At 39.2% G+C, this 21,224-nt stretch overlaps 1 protein-coding gene across 2 annotated transcripts in view; it reads right to left on the bottom strand.

Moving 5' to 3' along the window:
• NAA15 (N-alpha-acetyltransferase 15, NatA auxiliary subunit) overlaps window positions 1-21,224 on the bottom strand; it is a 62,283-nt gene that overhangs the window by 38,554 nt on the left and 2,505 nt on the right. For both annotated transcript variants that reach the window (XM_073341162.2, XM_073341163.2), the window contains exons 2-5: window positions 4,539-4,623; window positions 2,867-2,971; window positions 1,917-2,074; window positions 37-171 (exon numbers count right to left, since the gene is read on the bottom strand). In XM_073341162.2, coding sequence (XP_073197263.1) covers window positions 37-171; window positions 1,917-2,074; window positions 2,867-2,971; window positions 4,539-4,623 — 483 coding nt within the window. The remainder of the gene's footprint in view (window positions 1-36; window positions 172-1,916; window positions 2,075-2,866; window positions 2,972-4,538; window positions 4,624-21,224) is intronic.

Genomic DNA, 21,224 nt, shown 5'->3' with positions numbered 1-21,224 from the left:
TCAAAACGAAGAATTCCATGTTTTCTTTTTTTATACCTGTTGAGTCTTCCTAAATTCCTCTAAAATCTTTGCTGCCATTTCATAATCTTCCAGCAGATGATAAGCAATAGCATAACCAATCCACGAGGCTCGCTGTGCAGGTCGGAGCTGAAGTAACTGGTACCTGGTTTCCTGTAACACAGTTATAACTACTAATTTTCCTGTTCTCATGGACGCTAAAGTTCTCCATAAAATACTGTAGCTTTAACATTTCAATATATTTTAGTAAGACTACTTGACACAGTACAAAGGAAAAAATAGCAATTGTGCCAAATTAAAAAGCTTGAACTTTGATAAAGTGAAAAAAGATAACATTTAACTAAAACAGTACTAAAGAGGTCCTATTTCCAACTAAGTGGTCCTCATGAGCCAGGCTAACATTAATGTAGGTATCAAGGCATGTTCTTCTCTATCCTAAAACTACTAAATAAAAAGCATCATTCAGGATGTTTCAGTTTGGGACCTAGGGAAAAGTTCTTGTTGTAATGACACTTCAGATTTATCAAGGAGCCTGTATGTATTCAATCAGAGATTCTACCCAACTCAACATAAAAGTGTTTGCGTGTAAATGGCATCCATCTTTATGGTGATTACAGTTGCATCTACAAATGGCCTTTAATTAGTTTCTGAACCTAGCTGTATGACTCTTCAGGGAGTCATGAATTTTTTTGACTCAGATTTCCGGAACAGCAAGTAATTTAAAAATATTTTTAAAAAGTCACTATACACATAGAGGGTAACAAGCATGAGCAATAAACAGAAAGGGATCATGAAGAACAGCTAAGAGTAATAATAAACAGTAATGCATAAAATTGGGAGGAGCTGCATTATGTCCACTCTTAATTAACCTTTATATTAAATGACCTAGCAGTAGAAAACTGCATGATGACATTCACAGATTCAAAATTGTGATGAGTTTTGAGCTTCAGTCAAGACAGATTAAATACAAAGGGACTTGGAGAAATTAGAAACATGAACAGCATATGAGATTCAACTTGAAACATATGAGCACATATGTTTGCTGGAAAATATTCCACCTTCAACACACATGGGGAGATAAAAAAACTAGTAATTCTTAATTACAGCAAATCAGACATGAGTTTACAATGCAACAGGACAGCAAAAAAGGGCAATTCAATTTGGGGATGCATTTGCAGAGATGTGAGAGCAGTGCTTGTAGTCCTTGTCCACAGAAACAAAACACCATAGTGCGACTGTACCTAGAATAGCATGTTCAGTTCTAAGCAACATTTTACCAGAAAACTATTGACAAACTGACATGAATTCAGAGAACAGCAACACATTTAGTCAGGGGCTGAAGAAACTGGCTTAAAAGGAAAACAGAAGGTTGAAAACTAAAATATGTTCAGTTTGGCTACAGGATAATCAACAGGAGAAACAGGGTAACAGTCTATGAACAACTGAAAATCTAAAACCAAGGAATGAGAGGAATAGATAGAGGCTTATATGAGTATATGGGAGAAAGTTATGAAAGGAAAACACTTTGGTTGAATATCAGGACAGTTTTCCTGATAGTAAACTTTGTTAGGCAGCAGAACAGTCTTCAAAAGAAAGTGGTAAAAGCCCTATCAACACCTGGGACACTTATAGACTAGACAACACTCAAAGTGTCCACCAGTGAACAATTCTACTTTAATAGAAAGATAACCTAGCAAATTATTTTCTTTATATGAAAGTTATTAAAAAGTAGTCTTCTGCATATCTGAGTATGAATGTCTAAGTGTTAAGCATATAAGGGTTTAATGTTTTGATTCCTATGGTCTTTAACCCGAGGAAACCGTATGCAAGTTACTAATTATTGCACTAACCCTTTGCTCTGTGTCCCTGGAAACCAACAACATAAATACTCTACTTACCCTGTAACCCTCAAGATCCCTCATTTGAATCTGTAGCAGAGAGAGATCTCTCAAGATTTGAAGATTGTCTTTATCCCATTTCAGTGCATTTCTGTAACATTTGATAGCTTCATCATACTTCTTGTCTGACCTCTGGAGAAGACCATAGACATGCCAGCCTGGAAAACTTTGTTAAGGGTACTACTGCATTTGAGGGTGAAGAAAATCAATCCAGAAAGGCACAAAGAGCGTGCCTACTAGGTAAAATAAAATAAAATAATAATTAATAATCAATCCAGCTTTGTAACAGACAGTAACACCACCAGAACATTCAAACTGATGATATAAAGCTTTTCACCAATTGATATTACAGGAACACGGTGTGGGGTGGAAAGGAGAGAGATGGACGGACATTATCGCAATTCATTTTCCTACTGTTTGACAGGACTATCAACTTGTATTACCTGCATTTTTTAACTTGCCTAATACAGGCCCCAACTCAGGGACACACTTAAGTATGTATTTAAGCTTCAAGTATGTCATTAGTCCCACTGACATCAATAGGATAATCGTGTGCTTAAAGTTAGGCACATGCTCAAGTACATGCTTAAATCAGGGCCATAGCAAGCAATTCTGAAGGAAAAAGTTTACACTTGCAAATACAATGGAAAAGAACAGCATGATTTTGATTCAACAACTATAATTCTTCCCACAAAAGCAAGAATGTGTATTTAATTGCTTGTGCTTTGAAGGATAGCTTTGACACAAAATTTAGGTATGAAATTGTTCAAGAAAAGTTTAAACAAAATGTACTTGTATATGTATATGCATATTAAAAGTACCAGTTGTACACTTTCAGTTTTGGAACAGTGATAGATGTTAGCTCTTGTTCACATTCTATAAAATAATCAGTTACTCTAACAACAGCCTTCTCTGCATTCACAAATGGAAGGTATATTCAAAAAGGATACAGACATGACTCTTTAAATCATTCCGTAAACCTCTACGCACTAGTTCATATGCTTCCTCTTTCTTCCCTAGACAGTTCAGCGTTAGTCCTTTCATTGCCAGAGTTTCTAAAAAACATTAGGATTCAATTGACACCAATCTATTATTTTATTAAACACAAGAGACATTATATAAATCAGGGGTGGGGAACCTTTTTTCTATCGGGGACACTGACCCACAGAAAAAAATCAGTTGCAGGCGCCACAGCCCCACGGGGTGGTGCGGAGACTCGGGGCTTCCTCTAGGCTCCCAGGTGGGACCAGAAAAGGGGGTTCAGGGTGTGGGAAGGGGCTCTGGGCTGGGATGTGGGAGGGAGGGAGGGCTCCAGCTGAGCGAGTGGGCTCTGGGATGGGGGTGGGCTCTGGGGTGCAGGAGGGGGCTCAGGGCTGGGAGGAGGTTCGGGGTGTGGGCTTTGGAATGGAGTTTGGGTGTGAGACGGGCTCAGGGCTGGGGGTTTATCTAGTAAATGCTCTCTGCCTACCCTGGCTCCGCGCTGCTCCCCAAAGGGGCTGCTATATCCGTCCCCTTGGCGTATATATATGGTGTATGCTGCCCGCGTCTGCAGGCGCCACCCCCACAGCTCCATTGGCCACGGTTCCCGACCAAAGAGAGCTGCGGAGCCAGTACTGGGGGAAGCGCGCAGAGCTTCCGTTATCTCCTCTGCTTCTAGGGGCTACAGGGACATGTCGGTTGCTTCTGGGAGCCGACCGGACTTTTAACGTACGGGGGGGAGAGGAGGCTTCCAGCCCACAGTGCAGTGACTTGCCACGGGCTGGATGAAATGAAGCAGAGACCCAAATCTGGCCCGTAGGTTCCCCACCCCTGATATAAACTAATAACTTAATGCATATAAATATTCATACATAAGACTTTAGACTCAGGAAAGTTAGTAGCACAAAGATTCCAATTATTCTATTTTCAGGTCCAAAAGATTACATTATAGCTTATTCAGTTAGCAGATGAGGCTCAAACAATCAGTTAAAAAAAGGAACCAGTATTCTACTTTAGAGCACATTGGTTTTCCCTGTATACACTGGTAGGCAGACATAGTCTCTCTCTATTGGAAAGGAGTGCCATGTCTGTTTAAATAGTCCATTCTTTAACAGAAAAGGGAGTCATTTAAAGTGGATTCCAGAAAAGGACAGTCATGCCAGTTTAACAGGTAAAAAGGCAATTCCTTTGAGTACTTGAAAGAGGTTCAACCGAAAGAGTGAAGAAGAAAAAAAAAAGTTGGGTGGCAAAAAACCCTTTTTTCTCTTCCAAACTGTGTCCCTCTCACTGGAAGATGAAGATAATTCTAACCGCAATTTGTGTGTGTTGTTCGACCCAACCCCTTCCCCAAATACTGTACTGCTTGTTCAGATATGAGACAGAGAAAAAATAAAAAGATTAAGGACAGATTTTAAAAATGTTACATCAGCAATAAAGTATCACATTATGATGCAGGGTTTCCAAAAGTTACACTTTGTACTTCATCGGTTTCCCCTTAAAATTACTTATCCAAAAGGATGAACAAAAAGATGCTGAAAGACTTATGAAGTTTTATGGAAAATCTCTTAAAATATGTATTACTTGTCTTAAAGCATATGATAAGCAGGCTATGGTAGTTTTAAAATATGCCATCTGAAGCCTCACCTCCATGTTCTGCAAACTTTGGGTTAGAAAGGATCTGTTTACAAAACTTCAGCCCATTTCTGTACTGTTTATGTTCATAACACCTCTGTAGAAGAACAACAAAGTCAGTAATTTAATTCACAAATGTTATGCAATGTTAAAACAAAAAGCTAAAGCACTATAATTTCAGATATTGAAATGTCTGTGTGGACAGTTTTGGGCTTCAAAAAAAATGGGCTATGTCCATTAACATACCATTGTAATGTTAAGAATATCAGTCATTTGTACCAACATATTGGATATTATTGCTTTAAGCAATATAGAAAAGGAGTACTTGTGGCACCTTAGAGATGAAGTGAGCTGTAGCTCACGAAAGCTTATGCTCAAATAAATTCGTTAGTCTCTAAGGTGCCACAAGTACTCCTTTTCTTTTTGCGAATACAGACTAACACGGCTGCTACTCTGTTACCTATCATTAAGCAATATAGTTTTTCTAGCAGTAAAAGCTAATATTTCATGTCCTTGGCAATTTTATTAACCTTACAATAGGAATCAGTGGCACTTCATCAAAATTAAAAAACATCTTCATACTGTACCCATACTCAGGCTAAGTAGTTTATCTAAATACTTATCACAATGTAAGTGATTCATATTTGAAGATAATGTTCCTGTATAACAACTGATATTCGTTCAGACTCTACATTATGGAAGCCATATCAGACCTATTCAACTCCTTTAAAACAGATTACCTTTTTTATTAAAAAAACATGCCTTACAAGTGTTCAATCAACTTTGGCATAATGCCTCTTCACAAGGGGATATAGCATAACACAAATATTCTAGATGGACAAATGGGGAGAAGGGTGGTTGTGATGGTTCTTGGGGTACCCAGAGCTGAGAGTCACCTTGTTACAGCAGGAGTGAGTCTTGCCTGTGGCAGCTCCGGGTTAGCTCCTTACCTCCTCCAGGCTATGCCAGCCCTCACTTCACCTTGCAGGTTAACAAGTGGTGCACCCCAGTTCCTGAGCCCCCTTGAAGCATTCCCGTGTGATAACCAGCCCCTGACACTGGCAGCTCATAGAAATGACAGGTCTTCTGCTCCCACAGGAATAATGTAGCCCAGTTTACCAGTTTTACCTTAAATCACCACTCCTCTGTAACACACAGCTCTTGTGAGCACTCATAATAAAAAAGATTTAAGTGAAAAAGAATAGAGGTTCCACTAAAAACAAGAAAGTGTGATGAAAACAGATGGTTACAATATAAAATAAATTCATACAATACAAACTAGGGCCTACAATTAAGTTACTTTCCTATCAAATAAAGTAGTTTTCTCCCCCCATCCCAAAGTTCATTCTCTTGCAGATCTAATCTTTCATGAAATACACCCCCTTTCAACAAGTTTTCTCCTCAGTGAATGGATGCAGAGGGTCTTTCTCCACCCCCACATATACTGAATCAAGTTTTTTTGTCTTTATTCACAGGCAGGGCGAGCACTTGTCTGTTACAATGCTCCTTACCTTCAAGTGGTTTTGATTGTTTGCAGTTGTCTTTGGTAGTTTTCCAGTGACTATTCTTGGATGGGGTAAGGGTGGGCAATCGAACATGTCACATAATTGGCTACCCAGGGTGTGGTGACAACTCCCTCCCACATGAATGGGTCATCATCAAGACAATGGTTACCTGGGGACTAACTTTTACTCCAAGACCATAACGGAATATTTTTCAATATAGTTATATTAATCCTTAAATATTATCCATACACACTTCTCATAATGATTATGAGTACTGGTAAGTTACAAACGTGCAGTACAGACCTCACCCTTCATTGAGAAATACCATAAAAGTGATGTATTAGGTCCAGTGAGTTTATCAGGTCTGAGAGAGGAGTAGCCTGTGGAAAAAACTGAACCCTTCTGCCAGTTGTCACCAATGAGCCTCTGTCACAGAAGTTAATAATGTGAAATGTAATCTTTATTGGCCATGTAGGCAGAAAAGATTGGGAAAAGCAGCAAGGTTCAGATCTCTATAATCTGAAAGTAAAGAGTTTCTAAATTAGATTGCCAAATGCCACTGCAGATGTCCAATGACATAAGGGATGAGCCTCTGGGTAAGCCACATGTTCACCCTCTCTGATCTTACAGGACAGAGATTAAAGCTTTTACTACTAAATTCAACCATTGTGCCTACCCTCCAGAAGTACCCACATGTAGTCATACATAGGCCACCTTGAAGAGCATCAAGGAAAGATTCAACTACCAACTCAGCAGGTGCAGAATGACAGTTTGATGTGCTTTTGATAGATTAAAGGTACACGAGTGGTGTTCACTCACTAAATTGGATCTCAGTGAGAAAAATATCCCAATGGTTAGAACTGCCTGTTGTGTCTTGCATAGTAACTGTGAGGTAAAGGGGAAAATCTACACTCAGAGTGGAGGGCAGAAGTGGAGAGACTGTCTGGACAGGCAGACAAGTTTGGACAGGCAGACAAGTGGGCCATTAGAAGAGCTCAAGTACTGGGTGCTTAGAGAACCACTATGTATTCTGCACTATGTATTGTGAACTAATAAAGAACATTTTATTTGGAAAAAAAATTGAAATGTATTGGAGTAGTAAAAACAGTTCAGAAAAAATAATGTGCAAAAAAATAGCAATGTAATTAAAATTGTGGCTACACATACACCAACCATGGCTCTCATAGGTCAGCATATGCGAAGCTGTGGTTTTCCTTGCTGTCCCTTGGCGTGGAATAGTAGGGGTAAATAGGTGGCCCATGAGACCAGATGGAATGTTGGGGAAGGCAGGGAGCCGGTACCTGGCAATTCTCAAACAACTGCAAAGGGTGGGGAGTCCAGGATTGCTGGACCTGTATGTCAACCAGCATCGGCTCTGTGGCATTTATGTTTGCTGCCTCAGAAACCCCATTATGTCTTAGTGCATTTCCCTCTCCTTTTCCTGCTGGGATTCCTGGCCCTGTCGGTTGGGCAGTTGCACACTCAAAGGAGAGTTATTAGGTGTGCTCATCATGCTGGGCAATCAGGAAAAGACACTTCAAAGGGTGTTTTTAAATAGGGTGTGGGGGTGGCTTCCAGTCTGTGACCCTGGCAGTCGAGTTCAGAATTGTGACTGAAGTGGCTACTGCAGCAGGGAACAGGGCATTGTGGGACAGCTGTTGGAAGACTGTTAGGATCAACACAGGTCACACACTGTCTACACTCGCACTACATCAAACTCAGTAGGTCGACCGGGACTCAATGCCGTAGGGGGAGGTGGTTTTACTGTGTTGCTGTAACGGGGCACTTATGTCGGCCGGAGACAAATTTGAATGTAGTCCGTAGACACATACACAAATAGGGTTGACGCAAAGCAACTTATGTTGACTTAACTTTGTAGTTGTAGACCAGGCCACAGATATATGCTATGTGGTTATTAGATAAAGGTTTCCGGCAATATTTATCTAGTTTAATTTGAATTTGATCTTCAGTTTATCATGTGATCCTTTGTTATTTATTCCTGGATATAACAGAGAACTGAGGGACTTATCTACTTCTCAAACCCACACAAATCACAAAAAAATCATACTGCAAAGAAATGGAAAGCAGAAAAACTGAAGTTTCCTATTAGCGTCTGGTACAAGTTCAATGACCTAGTAAGTCTTGAGAGTTTTCCTCTTGGTAAGTCAGAGCTTGGCTTCCTTTGAAGAAATATGGTCTTCATTCCTGGAAGTATATAGTAAAGACACTCTACAGCAATAAGGTGTTAGTCTGTATCATGAGGATTGCATATGGTATCCTTTCCTGTTCTCTCCACCTCCTTTCCGATTCTCCCTTCTATTATCTTGTTCTTGCCAATTAGGTTCACTTGAATGTAGCTAATAAATGTTATTTGTATGGTATGTAATTTTCTAAAACTGTTACTAAGATGTTTACAGTCAACTACATATTTGAAACAGATTTTTTCTCAGCAAATGGGAAAACACTAGCAAGACTCAAATACTAAATTGTACACATTGTTTTCTCCTTTCTGGAATACTGGGATAACACCAGATCCATTTTGCTTCTTTTAATACTTTCATCACAGTAGCACTGAATCCACAAAGACTTAGGCACATGTACACGAGCAACCTGAAACACTTGGGTATAGTTTCACCAATATAAACAGTGAGAATAGCCCCACTGATTCAAGTTGTGGAGTAGTTTGGGGCAGAGAGCCCATGGGAATACTCATGTGCAAAGTTACACATATGCTTAAGTCTTCACACCTTTGGGGCTTATACTATATTTCCTCATGACTCCAACAAAAACAATTACCTGAATGCAATCCTTGAGGTTCTGTAACAGGAGCAGGAAACTCTCCAAAATAAAAATTATTTAAATAAGCTCTCCAAGTGAAACTACTCCGCTTTGAGCTGTGGAACTGTTCTTTTTTTTAAAAAGAACTGAGCAAGGTAATTTTCCTGCTTAGTATAATAGCCTCCCACAGATATGGAACCTGTGACCTTTCCAGATATGTTTCAGAATGCCATATTCAGCAGGAGAGGATCCAAGATATTTTTAAGGCTTTGTCTACACTATAGCCTATGTCGGCAGAACTTATGTCACTCAGGGGTATGAACATTCCACTGCCTGATTGACATAAGCTACACTGACATAAGCATCCATGTGCACGGTGCTATGTTGTGGAGGTGGGTTTTTTATGCCGATGGGAGAGCTCTCTCCCATCGGCATAGAGCATCTTCACCATATGCGCTGCTGCAACGCTGTATCTACAGACATGACCTAAATGTCTAACTAGGATAACAAATTGGATTTCCCGAATCTGCTATTTAAATAGATCGTAAGAGATCATTGTTTAAGATGCACTGTGAAATAAGAAAGTGTGAAGGAAAAGACCAATGATTGGTAATATGTTGGACAGCAGTTAATTAAATAAGAGAATACTTTAACAGCAAAAGCTGATCACTACACAGAGGATGTTATTTTTGTGTGTGTGTTTTATTTTATTATATACAAGACACTTGATTTCTTCTTTGTAATTACATGATGCAATTGCTCTTATTACATTGGAGTTTTCCTTTAACAGTACCATGATGAAAATGCTACTGAAATCTACTAAAGCTGCAGATGTTCTCCAGTTTCTCCCTTTTTTTCTTTGAAGTGGTCATCTTGATGAGAACATAGCTTTCAGTAGCACTTTAAAAAAAAAAGTCAGGATTAATATATGTTCCCCTTTCGTACCTAAAAGTTTGAAGGGTTTTGTTATTTAGTTTAGATTTGAAATTTAGGATTTGTTTAGAACAAAGAATATGATACGAATTTTAAATGCATTAACAGATTTTTATTTTGAAATATTTAAACATTCCTCTGCAGTTTTGTAAAATCCAAACCTAATAGTTTGCTTATGTATGACACAAAGCAAATAAACTGACCATTCTAATTCCGTCATCAAAGGGACTAAAGGGGGGGTGGGCGGGCGCGCGGGGGCGCCTAAAAGTGCAGCTTGCAATAGTAACACAGATAACACCATAAAGAGAAGGGGACAAATTTTTGGCTTTGCAGTTCAGCTTTAAGTACAACTGTTACACTACTTTGCCTGCTAGAAACACTGGATCTTACCTCTTGGCAGTTTAGTTGTATGTGCTTTGACAGAAGTCTTATCTTGACATTTAAGGCAAGTCAACAAAGATGCATATTATACTCATGAGAAGTAGGAAAATGTCTACACAAGTTTTAGATGTCCAGATAAAACTTTTTCAGCATCTTCTAAAATTATTATGATGGCCAGCATAACACAAGTTAAGAATGACAGCAAATTTTCTCTTTTAGACAACTAAGGACCTGATCCTATGACCACTGAAGTCAAAGGAAAGACACCCACTGACTTCAATGAGCTTTGGTAAGACCCTAAGAGCTTGTTACAAATTAACTCAAACACTGACACCTGAGGTGCTGAAACTGAGGACCCAGCAGTAATACACCGGATCCTTGCTAGAACGTACATCTACATAACGTGAATTCGCATATAACGCGCTCGCGGTCATAGATCCCAAATTTAAATACTTTAATTGCAATTAATTTTAACGCGGTCCCCGCTATAACGCTGTCCCTGCATTAAAGTGGTACTGCGCATGGATCCCAAATCCCGTGTTCTAGCGACGGTCCGGTGTAGTTGCTTGCTTTCTTGGGAAATGAACAAACTGATTATAGATAGGGTAGTTAAGAATTCTAGGCTGCTGTTTCTGTTTTCTCCGATGTTGGTAGGCCAAAGGAAGATAATTGGTCTGACACGGATTTCCTACATGAAATATCTCCGAACTTCCTGGTTCACATTCTCCAATCTATTTCATTTTGTAAAAGGAAAACTTCAGTGATTGTGTAATTCTGAAACTTGACTAGCATGTGTAAAATCATTTTTTTAAATCTGTTTTTAATAAAAATGGAAAGATACATTGACTTCATGGAGACTGCCATCTTCCCTGTGAACCAGTTAAATAAAAATAGCAAAGTACCCTTGAATAGGAAAAATATTTATAAATAAGTTTATCTGCATATTTTTAAATGCACGCTGAAATGATTTTATTTAAAATTGTTTATTTCAAAGGCAGATGGTGTTCAGGAATTTTAGAGACAAACAAGTATCATCCACCCTAAAAACATGTCTTTATGAAGAGCTTCCTCAATCCCTGTGTCTGTCTGTACACACTCCATTTGGAATGGGGGAAGGGGGTAGGGGAGAAATTAAGGGAGATGTATTTCCCCCCATTTAAATAAATGGGAAAATGTCCTTTCATTGAAGTTTGCCAACAGGCCCCAACCCACTGTTCTGGGCACTCTAGTTCGCAGACTCCAACCCATAGTTTGCAGGCAACTTATACAAAATAAATAAACTATCAACTGGCACAGAAATGTTGAAACTTCCCCAGGTATCCGTTAAATTATTTGCACTTATACAGGGCTTTTCAAACAATAAATCACCAAGGGTTTTACAGCCATGAGTAGATATCCCTTTCTATGAGTGCTATGGACATAAAATTTAACTTTTTAAGTTACCTACCATTATATGGTGATATCTGATACATGAAAATAACTGAGGTATCTGCTCATGAGACTGTAAGGGACACCACTATATATAAGATGAGGCAGACTTGTCCAAAGTCACACATTGAGTCAGTGGCAAAAATGGGAACAAAACTCACAGTGCCTACTGTTCCCTGCTCTAAACACTAAATTATTCAGCCTGATTTTTATTGATTTATTTTTTCATGAAACATTTATTCCAGGGCTTTGGAAGTATGAAGTGTACTAGATAGACTGAGCCATATAAAACAGACTGAGTGAGATCTATAACCTATAATATCCTAGTAAGAAGTCCAATCCTCCACCCCCATGTTGAGAACGGGCAAGGACTCACATCCCTGTATGGGTAGAGACTCTCAAGCAGGATTTAGGGACACCCCTTTTGAATCACCTTTCATCTAACAAATGGACAATAAATACATCCTGACTACCACCACCCACAATCAACCCTCCAGATGTTAAAAGGTTAAAGAAGCTTTCTCTCTGTTTCTCCCCAACCTCTTCCCATTCAGAGCCTCCTGGCTGCCAGCAGGATAAGATGGAGGGACTCCGCTTCTTTACACCTCACTCAGACTCCTGGTTGCTGCAACAGGGGACTGAAGGAAGATGTGCCCTTCCTTCAACTTTCTGGATTAGGCTTGGCAAACTGGTCAATTGACTATTATTTGAGCATGGTCAAATAGTTAAGTATTCCAGCAAGAATACCCTCATGTAGGTAGTGACCTACATTTTTGACTGAATCATGGTGCCATCTGTTAAGAAGCCCTACTTAAATGTTTGGATCACTTACTATACTACATACTAATGCCACCTGTTGGGAAAAAGGTGAACTAATTGAAAGTTGAGCATCTTGATTGGCTGCAATATACTAGAACAAACATTGTACGTATGTGTAGATTTATTTGAATACCATGCCATCAACACACACAGCAGTTTACAAAAAGCACATTAAACAAGGTAAGACATGGCCCCTGCCCTGAAGAGTTTACAATCTAAAGTGACTAGGCAAACATACAGAAATTAACTGAAAAGGGAGTGGGGCGTTCAGTCACTAAACCTCCTTCCTCTACGCAAAGATGTGCAGCGATTAAGCTTCTCCCTTAAACAAACGTAACACAGCTATTAAACCCCCCTAATACTCCCCTCCCCCAATAACCTACATTAAATGCCCATGTAAGAAAACCCTCACTCCTCCCCCTCAACAAGAATCCCCTTCATACCGCACGTGTATCCCCAGCAATACTTTGCTGATAATATGCAAAGTTCTAGGCTAATGAAGGAGGTGTAACATTACATCTCTGTAAAGACCCTCTCTTCCTGCAGCTGCTTATTAGTCCATTGCATTTGCTGCAAGAAGATGGACTGCCTGCCACCTTTCCCCTCCATCTAATCTGTAAGGCTCCTGGGAGGGAGGGAGAGGGCAGCATGCCCAAAAACATTGAGTGCCTAGAATCTTCTGATATAGCAGCCATTAGAAATAGAACTGCACGGTTACCGGTTGACTGAAATCCACAAGATACTTCATAAATGTAGATATTAATGTCTCACTACTTCTGGAATGCTAACAGTGACATCATAATATACACAGAGTCAGTGGAAGCCAAAAATTATTTGTATGGAAATTTTTTACTCCACAAACTTTGAAAAAAATTAAAGCTAAACACAACTACTGTGCTTCTGATTATGTGATACATGTAGATAGAAAGGAGAAGTGCTTGTTAAATTCTTGTGATATATGTAAAGCTACTGTCAAAGAAGAATTATTGCAGTTAAACAGCAAGAAACATAAAACTGGTCTACATCAACATTTCTCTTCTGTGCATTCTTCTTCTACTTTGTCCTCAGCAGCTGCATCACAGAGCATGGCATCTTTTGATGAAGATAGTGATACAAATAACAATGAAAGTGAAGCGAATTCCATTTTTTCATATTAAGAATTTTGCTACTCCATCTTTTTTAGTATCAAAAATTCCTTACTCCTGGAAAGTCTTCATATGTTCATCAAATTGGCATTAAAAGGTTTTTTGATAGTGTCCTCGGACCAGAAAAACAAACCTGACCGTATGCTCGCTAGAGGTATTAATGCCAGCAATAAACCATTTCATATAGAAAAAAATCCTTATATATTAGATTTTTTTCATAAGTTGTGTCCAATTTACGAAGTAGGAAACAGCTTTCAGGAAAGTCTTCTGAATGCCAAAAGTGGATGTGAAAAAGAATTGGTGTTCCTATTCCTCAAGCTCCTTATGTGTCTCTAGTATCTGATAGATGAAGCAATATTCACAGTGAGAACATCATCAACTTCATGGTAACAACTCCACAACCAGTGTTTTACTCATTCCAATGCACAATTGAGCATAATCACGCAGCCCAATATTGCTGACAATACAATAAATGAATTGGGTCCACACAGAAGGGTATTTCAGTTGTGACTGAGAACATGACTAATGTGAAAGCAGCTTAGTCTTTGCTGATAAATGAGTATCCACATCTTCTGTGTTATGAGCACGCTGCTCTGAGGAGACAGCATTTCATTGGTGATGTTCAAGATTTGACAACTTTCTCATCACATATGAGAAAAGTGAAAAAGCACTGTCAAGTTTTTCAAAAATAAAGTACCAGCAGCCATTCTCTGCATCATTTAGTAAAGCACTCAATTTCATCCACACTGAGTAAGTCTTGCATACTCAATGGGGCTCCTTCTATTAAATGCCTCAAAGATCTTCCAATACGCAAGCAGACTCTTCACAAAGGGGTGGCTGGGTGCTACCCTCAAGTAATCGTCACTCATGTTCTTGATGATGCAGTCTTTTGGATGCATATCCAAAATTCATTTCACTATTTGGACTCGGAGCTCAGTCCATTCAGAATACAGAAAATTATAGTTCTATATTGTCTGATGCCAAGGATGATTCTTGAACATGAAAAACATTTGTGAGAATACTGAACACAGTACACATACAAAAGCTGATGGGAAAAAGACAAACAAAATATCACAGAAAAAAAATCAGGCGATCAGTCCTGCCCATAATGCTGCCTATCTTCTTGATCCACACTACTAGGGCCAAGACCTTTCTGATGATTAATTTGATTCATCTGGTGACCTCATAGTGGCTGTTGCAAGTGTTAAAGGACATGCACACAAACCAACATGTCTGATGGAAGTAGCAAATTATAAAGCAAGAAGCATCCCATTCAGTTGTAAAACAACCAGAGTGCAATCCCAGCAGTTGAATGAAAACAACTTTCTCGATCATGGTGGAAAGGGTCATGCCCAACTTGCAGTCTAGCTGCAACAGCAGAAATTCTTTTAATACTTCTGTATACTACTACTGCCTGCACAGAACAACATTTAAAAATGACTTCCTTTATAGTTGCTACGTTTGTTTTATTTCTGTTACAAAAGAAAAGCAAACATAGCAATAATGAAAGAATGTGACAATTATTCAAGACTGAACAGTTTCATTTTTTAGAACTTCATTTAATTATGTTTTGCATTTTTCTGAGTTAAAATAATACAGTTACAAAACTTGTTTTTTTGTAATTAGGCATAAGAATCTAAGGCTAAGCCTACTGGAGACCATAAAGTCTTACTCCTTTCGTTATAGTTGTTATTGTCTAACAAATTAGTGCTTTAAAATATTTGACCATTTTTCACATTTAACCAATGTTTGCAATTGACCAATTATTTTTGACTGCTCAAATGCCCAACCCTACTCTGGCTGATGCAACGGGGTCATTTCTATTACTCTATCCTTCTCGGAGCTGCCAATTTAAGTTCCTCCTCTCTATGTAATATCTCTAGTGCCTTCACCTGCTGCTCAGAGCTTCCCAAAGAAACTGCTACAGAATAAAACTTGACTTGTTCTCATCAGTTTCACTATGTACCCACAAGGTTATAAACAACCACAATGAAAACTGACAGGTCTTGTCAGCGATCACTCTGATACAACTTCGGAAAGCTCTGAGCAGCAGCAATAGCACTAAAGTCACGTGTCTACAGATATAAGACAACAGTGTACTGCTTTACACTTGGTATTAATATGGAAAGTTTATCTTCACACCTGTAAAGCCTATAAACTTTTTTTTTTTTTAAAATAATCTGCAAAAGCTACTTTCACTAATTCTCCCTCTTCCCTCTCACCAGAGGAAAGTAGGCAAATGGACTTTTCTGGCCCTAACTTACCCATCCAACATATGTTTATTTTCTCTCAAAATTGAGTTTTAATTTAAATGGCCATGTATGTATGTTCTCTACTAAAGCATAAAGATACAAATCAAGCAAAGGACTAATATCTGAGTGTGAATCATAGTGTCGAAGACATGGCATGAGCTGCTAAGACAATGATGCATTTCATATATCTTTGCTTCAAAGAAAGATACAGCTGTAGGTCATTTTCTGCCACAAAGTACCAGCAATCTTCCTATTGTGCATGCATTCAATCCCTTGGACAGGACACTCAATAGCTGTCCCCACTTAAGAACTCAGTTTATTGCCTAGAAATTTCAGTCAGTGAACAAGTTCTTCCATGTTCACTAATGATCACACTACCAGTAGCTGTAACTCTATGCCCCCATTGCAGGGTCCCAAAGCCCGAGTATCTACACAATTAAACAGCCACATAGACCAAACCAGAGTCAGATAACATGGGCCAGCCCCAGGTATTTAACTGCAGTGTTAACCTGACATAACCTGACTCTCTCTGGCTGCTTGAAGCAAGCAGTAACAGTTTCAATACTCGCACCATTTATACCCCTCAAACTTGTGGTTTGTTGGCTACTATGATGATGGTAGTGGGAGGGTCTCCGCTAATCTACCTCTTCCCAAACTTCTGTTCTTGGGTTTTCCTCCCCAAATGGCTCAAGTGCCTGCCTCCATTGATGTTCATTGCCTTCTCAAAGAGCCACTGATTCTTGTCAGTTTCCACTACTGCCCATAATGGTACTAAGAGGAGTAGTAAAAACTGACAGGACAATGGTCTGTCTTCATTCTACTGCCACTTGAAAAGCTGTGAGCAGCAATGACACTGGAGCCTTAAGGTCTATCTTCTCTGCAAAAGAAAAGTGCGGTCTTAACTTGGGTTACAACAGCAGTGAAGACATGGTCACATTTTTAAACTCTGGTTAGCAACTCGAGCTGAAGCCTAAACAGCAGCCTTAGGCTGAATTTGAGCTGCTAATCCATGTTAAAAGCAGCGCTGCCAATCCATGTTAAAAGCAGCGCTGCCCTGTCTAAGGGCATGGCTACACTGGAAACGTCAAAGCACTGTCGCGGGAGAGCTCCTGCAGCAGCGCTTTGAAGTGTAAGTGTGGTCCCACGCGAACACTGGGAGAGACGTCTCCCAGCACTCCTGGTAATCCATCTCCATGAGGGGATTAGCTCTGAGCACGGCTCCCAGTGCTCGGAGCCTGTTTACACTAGCGCTTTAAAGCGCTCTGACTTGCTGCATTCCTGGGGGTGATTTTTCACACCCCTGAGCCAGCAAGTTAGAGCGCTATAAAATGTAAGTGTAGCCAAGCCCTTAACCTCTATTTTAACCTGAGTTAGTTGATATGTGTTAGCTAACGAGAGTTAAGAACACACTTTTTTGCAGTGATGACATATCATAGGAAAATGATAATTAAACAGTTTACATTTGGGTCATGTTGGGAACAATCTATTTGCAACTATAAAGACTAGGTTTTCTTTAAATGAAAGTGTCAGACTTGTCTTCCCTGCATCATTAACTCAAGCTATAACTTGAGTTTTGCCCCAGCCCGACTTCCATCCACATACAAGAATCTCTAGTTAGTAATGCAGTGGAGACGCTGTAGCTCAAGTTACAACAAATCATCTGCTGCTAATCCAGTCACTCTTAATATCACAGTGTATCTTGAGTGTTTTGCAATGTGGTCACTCACTCTAGCTCAGTGGTTCTCAACTTGCGCCACACGTCCTGCTCAAAAAGCAATCTTTCAGCATCAACTACCTTAGCAACTATTGCCTTATTTTTAGTGTCCCCTTCTTGGAAAAGTTATTCAAAAAGTGGCAGCGGGCCAAACAACAACAGCTGACTTCCATCCAATACTCTAGATCTTTTTCAATCAGGCTTCATGACTGAATATGGCACAAAGATCACACTGGTAGCACTGATGGATGATCTCTCTCAGAATGGAGGATGAAGATCCATACTACTAGATCTGTTGGCATTCTTCAACATCATGGATTACAAGGTTCTGCTAGCTCAAATGCAGACTCTCACAGAAGTAGATGGAAACATGTTAGGTCTGAGAACAGAATCACCATAAGAGTAGCAATGCACAATTGGTCACCTTCTCCAAGAACCTGAATCTGCCAAGTCCAGAAAAGTTCAGTCTTGTTACTGCTCTTATTCAATGTCTGTGACACATTTAAAAGTGATAACACACAATAAATCAATGTGGTTATCTAAACTATGTCCAGAAGCAAAACCAGCAGACCCTTCTGACACCAAAGTACTGGAACAAAAATTGCTAGGTTAGATTCAATTGGAGCAAGAGAGAAGGTAGTATTTGTTGACAGAAGACACTGTACAAAACTGGTTGAGTTTGGATCTCTCTCCTTCACTGAGACTATTCCCCACTTCAGACTGTAATGCAATGCCCAGTCTCTGAGTTCTGCTAAGTTCATATCTGCTCCTAGATTCCTGTATTTACAGCTATGGCTGACTAGGAGATTTTTTCTATTTCTTTCAGGTAAGGGCCTTAGGTAGAAGCTTCTTCGATCACAAGCAACGGTCTTTTCCTTCACACTTAAGAAAACAGAGAATCAAATGATGATAAATACTATGAACTTTTGAGCAGGGAATTTTGTGCATAAAATCCATGATACAGTTGATGCTAGACAGCGATTTCAGTTGGTAAACAAGCTTATTAAATTACCTAAGTACTTACATGACCTGTAGTCCCCAAGACCTTCAAAACACCAATAAACTGATCCTCAACATTCCTATGAGGTAGGGAAATAATATTCCCATTTTCACAGAAGCAGTCAGGTCACAAACGTGGCTGTGTAAGAGACAGGAACTGAACCTAGGTCTGAGTTCCTGCCCACTGCCTCAACCACAAGACCATACTTCCACCTAATTACTGGAAAGATATATTAGTAAAATACCCTTCCTAGCAGGGAAAACCAGAAACCAATACAGTAATATCTTGTTATCCCTACCCATTTGAAGCATGGTGATCCACAGAGTTAAACTACAGAGTTCAGCATACTCAAGTAACCAGTAACATTATGGTGTAGCAATTATCATCGTTGGTGTATAGCATATTAACTCAGTGGGTTATCACTAGAAGTTGGAATTATCACAATCTTTAATCTTGGACCAGGTTGCTGCTGCATGGCATAAAAGAATATATCTTGAACAACACACAGTATGTACTTAATACTAGATCTAAAACACATACTTGGAATATTTTTAATATGATACTTACTTTAGCACATCTAGTACAAAGCTTTGAAGCACTGGAAAAACATAATCCCTATAGTAGACATGGCCTAGGTGTAATTTCCTCATTTGAAAATGTTTTCTTTACAAAATTGAAATTAAATATTGTTATATTTGAGGCTCAAAAAAGTTACCTTACACCTAGTAAGCCTATGATACTAGCCAGGGTGAAAAGTACATGTGACACCATGCTTTCCCAAAAGGATATTGTTCCCCAAAGTTATTTCCTCTGCAATTTGAAAGAATAAAAAAGTTTTGTAATATCATGTACCATATTTAACTATCATTGCAAATCAGCTCTCTGTTTATTTCCCTCCCCCACTAAATGCATACAAGGTCTGGTCAAACAAAAGCATTCATTTAATATTTGACATATCAAATTAGTACTAATCTAAATACCTTTGCTGAGTTGTATTTGACCAGCTAGTCATACCACGAAAGCTGGTTAAATAGCATAAGTATTAACTGAATATTTGCCAAAAACGTGTAAAATTCACCAGTCATTTGTAAACTACAACTCAACCAGTCCTTCCTCCTACATGCCTTGATTTTGTTTCACTTTTTTTGTCTTTTTCTTCACTCCACTTTCTCCTTTCCTTCCAAGGAAAGTGCATTTCTCCATTACATTACAACTCACCAGCAACCGCAAAGGGGGTGTATGGTTTTTTATCCCTCCCGCAATTTTCTGGCTGGTGAAAGGGGTGTTTATTACTCTTCCCTCTTCTCAACCCCAATTTGAGTCCTCCTTTCAGTAAACAGCTCCAGTGTTAGCCTCTGCCCTTGCTCATAGCTTGTCCAAGTATAGTTGAATGAAATATATCCAATTCATGTCAGTTTCACTGATGCCCACAAGGATCAAAAAGAAACAGTGAAAAGTGACAACTTAGGAAATCCACTTTCCCTCTTCTGCACCCTGTGGAAGCCCTGAGCAACAGCAGAGGTACTGGAGCGCTCTGTCTGCAGATTTAAGACAACAGTGAATTAGTTTAACCTTGGTTTGCACTTGTATACCTTCATATCTCTAAGGGCTAGAGAAACATATTCAAAAATGAACTTAAGCTCAGCAGAGTGTGGTAACTTCCTGGGAGAGTCTCTCTTACTCATACTGAGTAGGGTGAGTGGATTTTTCAAGCCTTGATTGTTTGTATTACAGTAGTGCCAAAATGTTAAATGAGCTACAGAGCACATTCCCAGTAAAACTGCCATACATCTATGAGCAAATTAGGAAAATCTTACTCTATTCAGTTCTTTTAGCAAACAGTGATAGGACAGACACAGATAAGTGGAAGAACTGGTTTGCAAGCAGATTTCTACATAAAGATTTCTGTAACAGATTTTTGATCTTGACAGCTTTAAAAAACTGACAACTGCTCCAAACCTCCAAAGATTAAAAGGTAAATTATATTCCCAACAGACTGATGAGATCCTGTCCTGTTTCATGCATCCGATGAAGTGAGCTGTAGCTCACGAAAGCTTATGCTCAAATAAATTGGTTAGTCTCTAAGGTGCCACAAGTACTCCTTTTCTTTTTGTTCTGTTTCTGTAAAGCATAACATTCAAGTTTTGAATTAAGAGTAAATTTTCTTAACACTATGAATAAATGAGACCCCTCTCCAAAGTATACAGAACTGGTTTAGTCTCCAAAATGTCTGTCTGTTTTAACCTTTGCTTACAAAAATAAAATGGCAGTTTACCTGCTTGAACTACTGAGTTTACAACAGCCGAGAGAACTGCAGTTTAGATGGTTCTGTATTCTGATAAAAGTTTTGTGTAACAATATTATCTATTGAAGGGCAATATGCCTCTTCTGGGTACCCTGTAGGCTAGATCACATCAGTGTCTGCTGAAAAAGCCTTGAAGCTATAAGTCACCTCTTGATATATACGAAAAAATGACATACCTGAAACAAGGTGGCATGTTCCACATGTTCACTGGTCAAGCTTTCAATAGGAATACTGAAAAACTTATTTTTCAACCTACCTATTTTATTTTGCAACCAAGTAGAAAACCACAGAGCGGTCTACACACGTGAACCGTGGTCGTGGGCTCAAATACCATGAATCGGAAAGGTGCAGAAAGAGTGAGGAGCATTACAAAATACACCTCTACCCCGATATAACGCAACCCGATATAACATGAATTTGGATATAATGCAGTAAAGC

Source organism: Lepidochelys kempii, chromosome 4 (genome assembly GCF_965140285.1).
Source record: "Lepidochelys kempii isolate rLepKem1 chromosome 4, rLepKem1.hap1, whole genome shotgun sequence".
Lineage (NCBI taxonomy): Eukaryota > Metazoa > Chordata > Testudines > Cheloniidae > Lepidochelys > Lepidochelys kempii.
The sequence above is the reverse complement of the archived record's forward strand: the minus strand, read 5'-3'. Positions and strand labels throughout refer to the sequence as shown.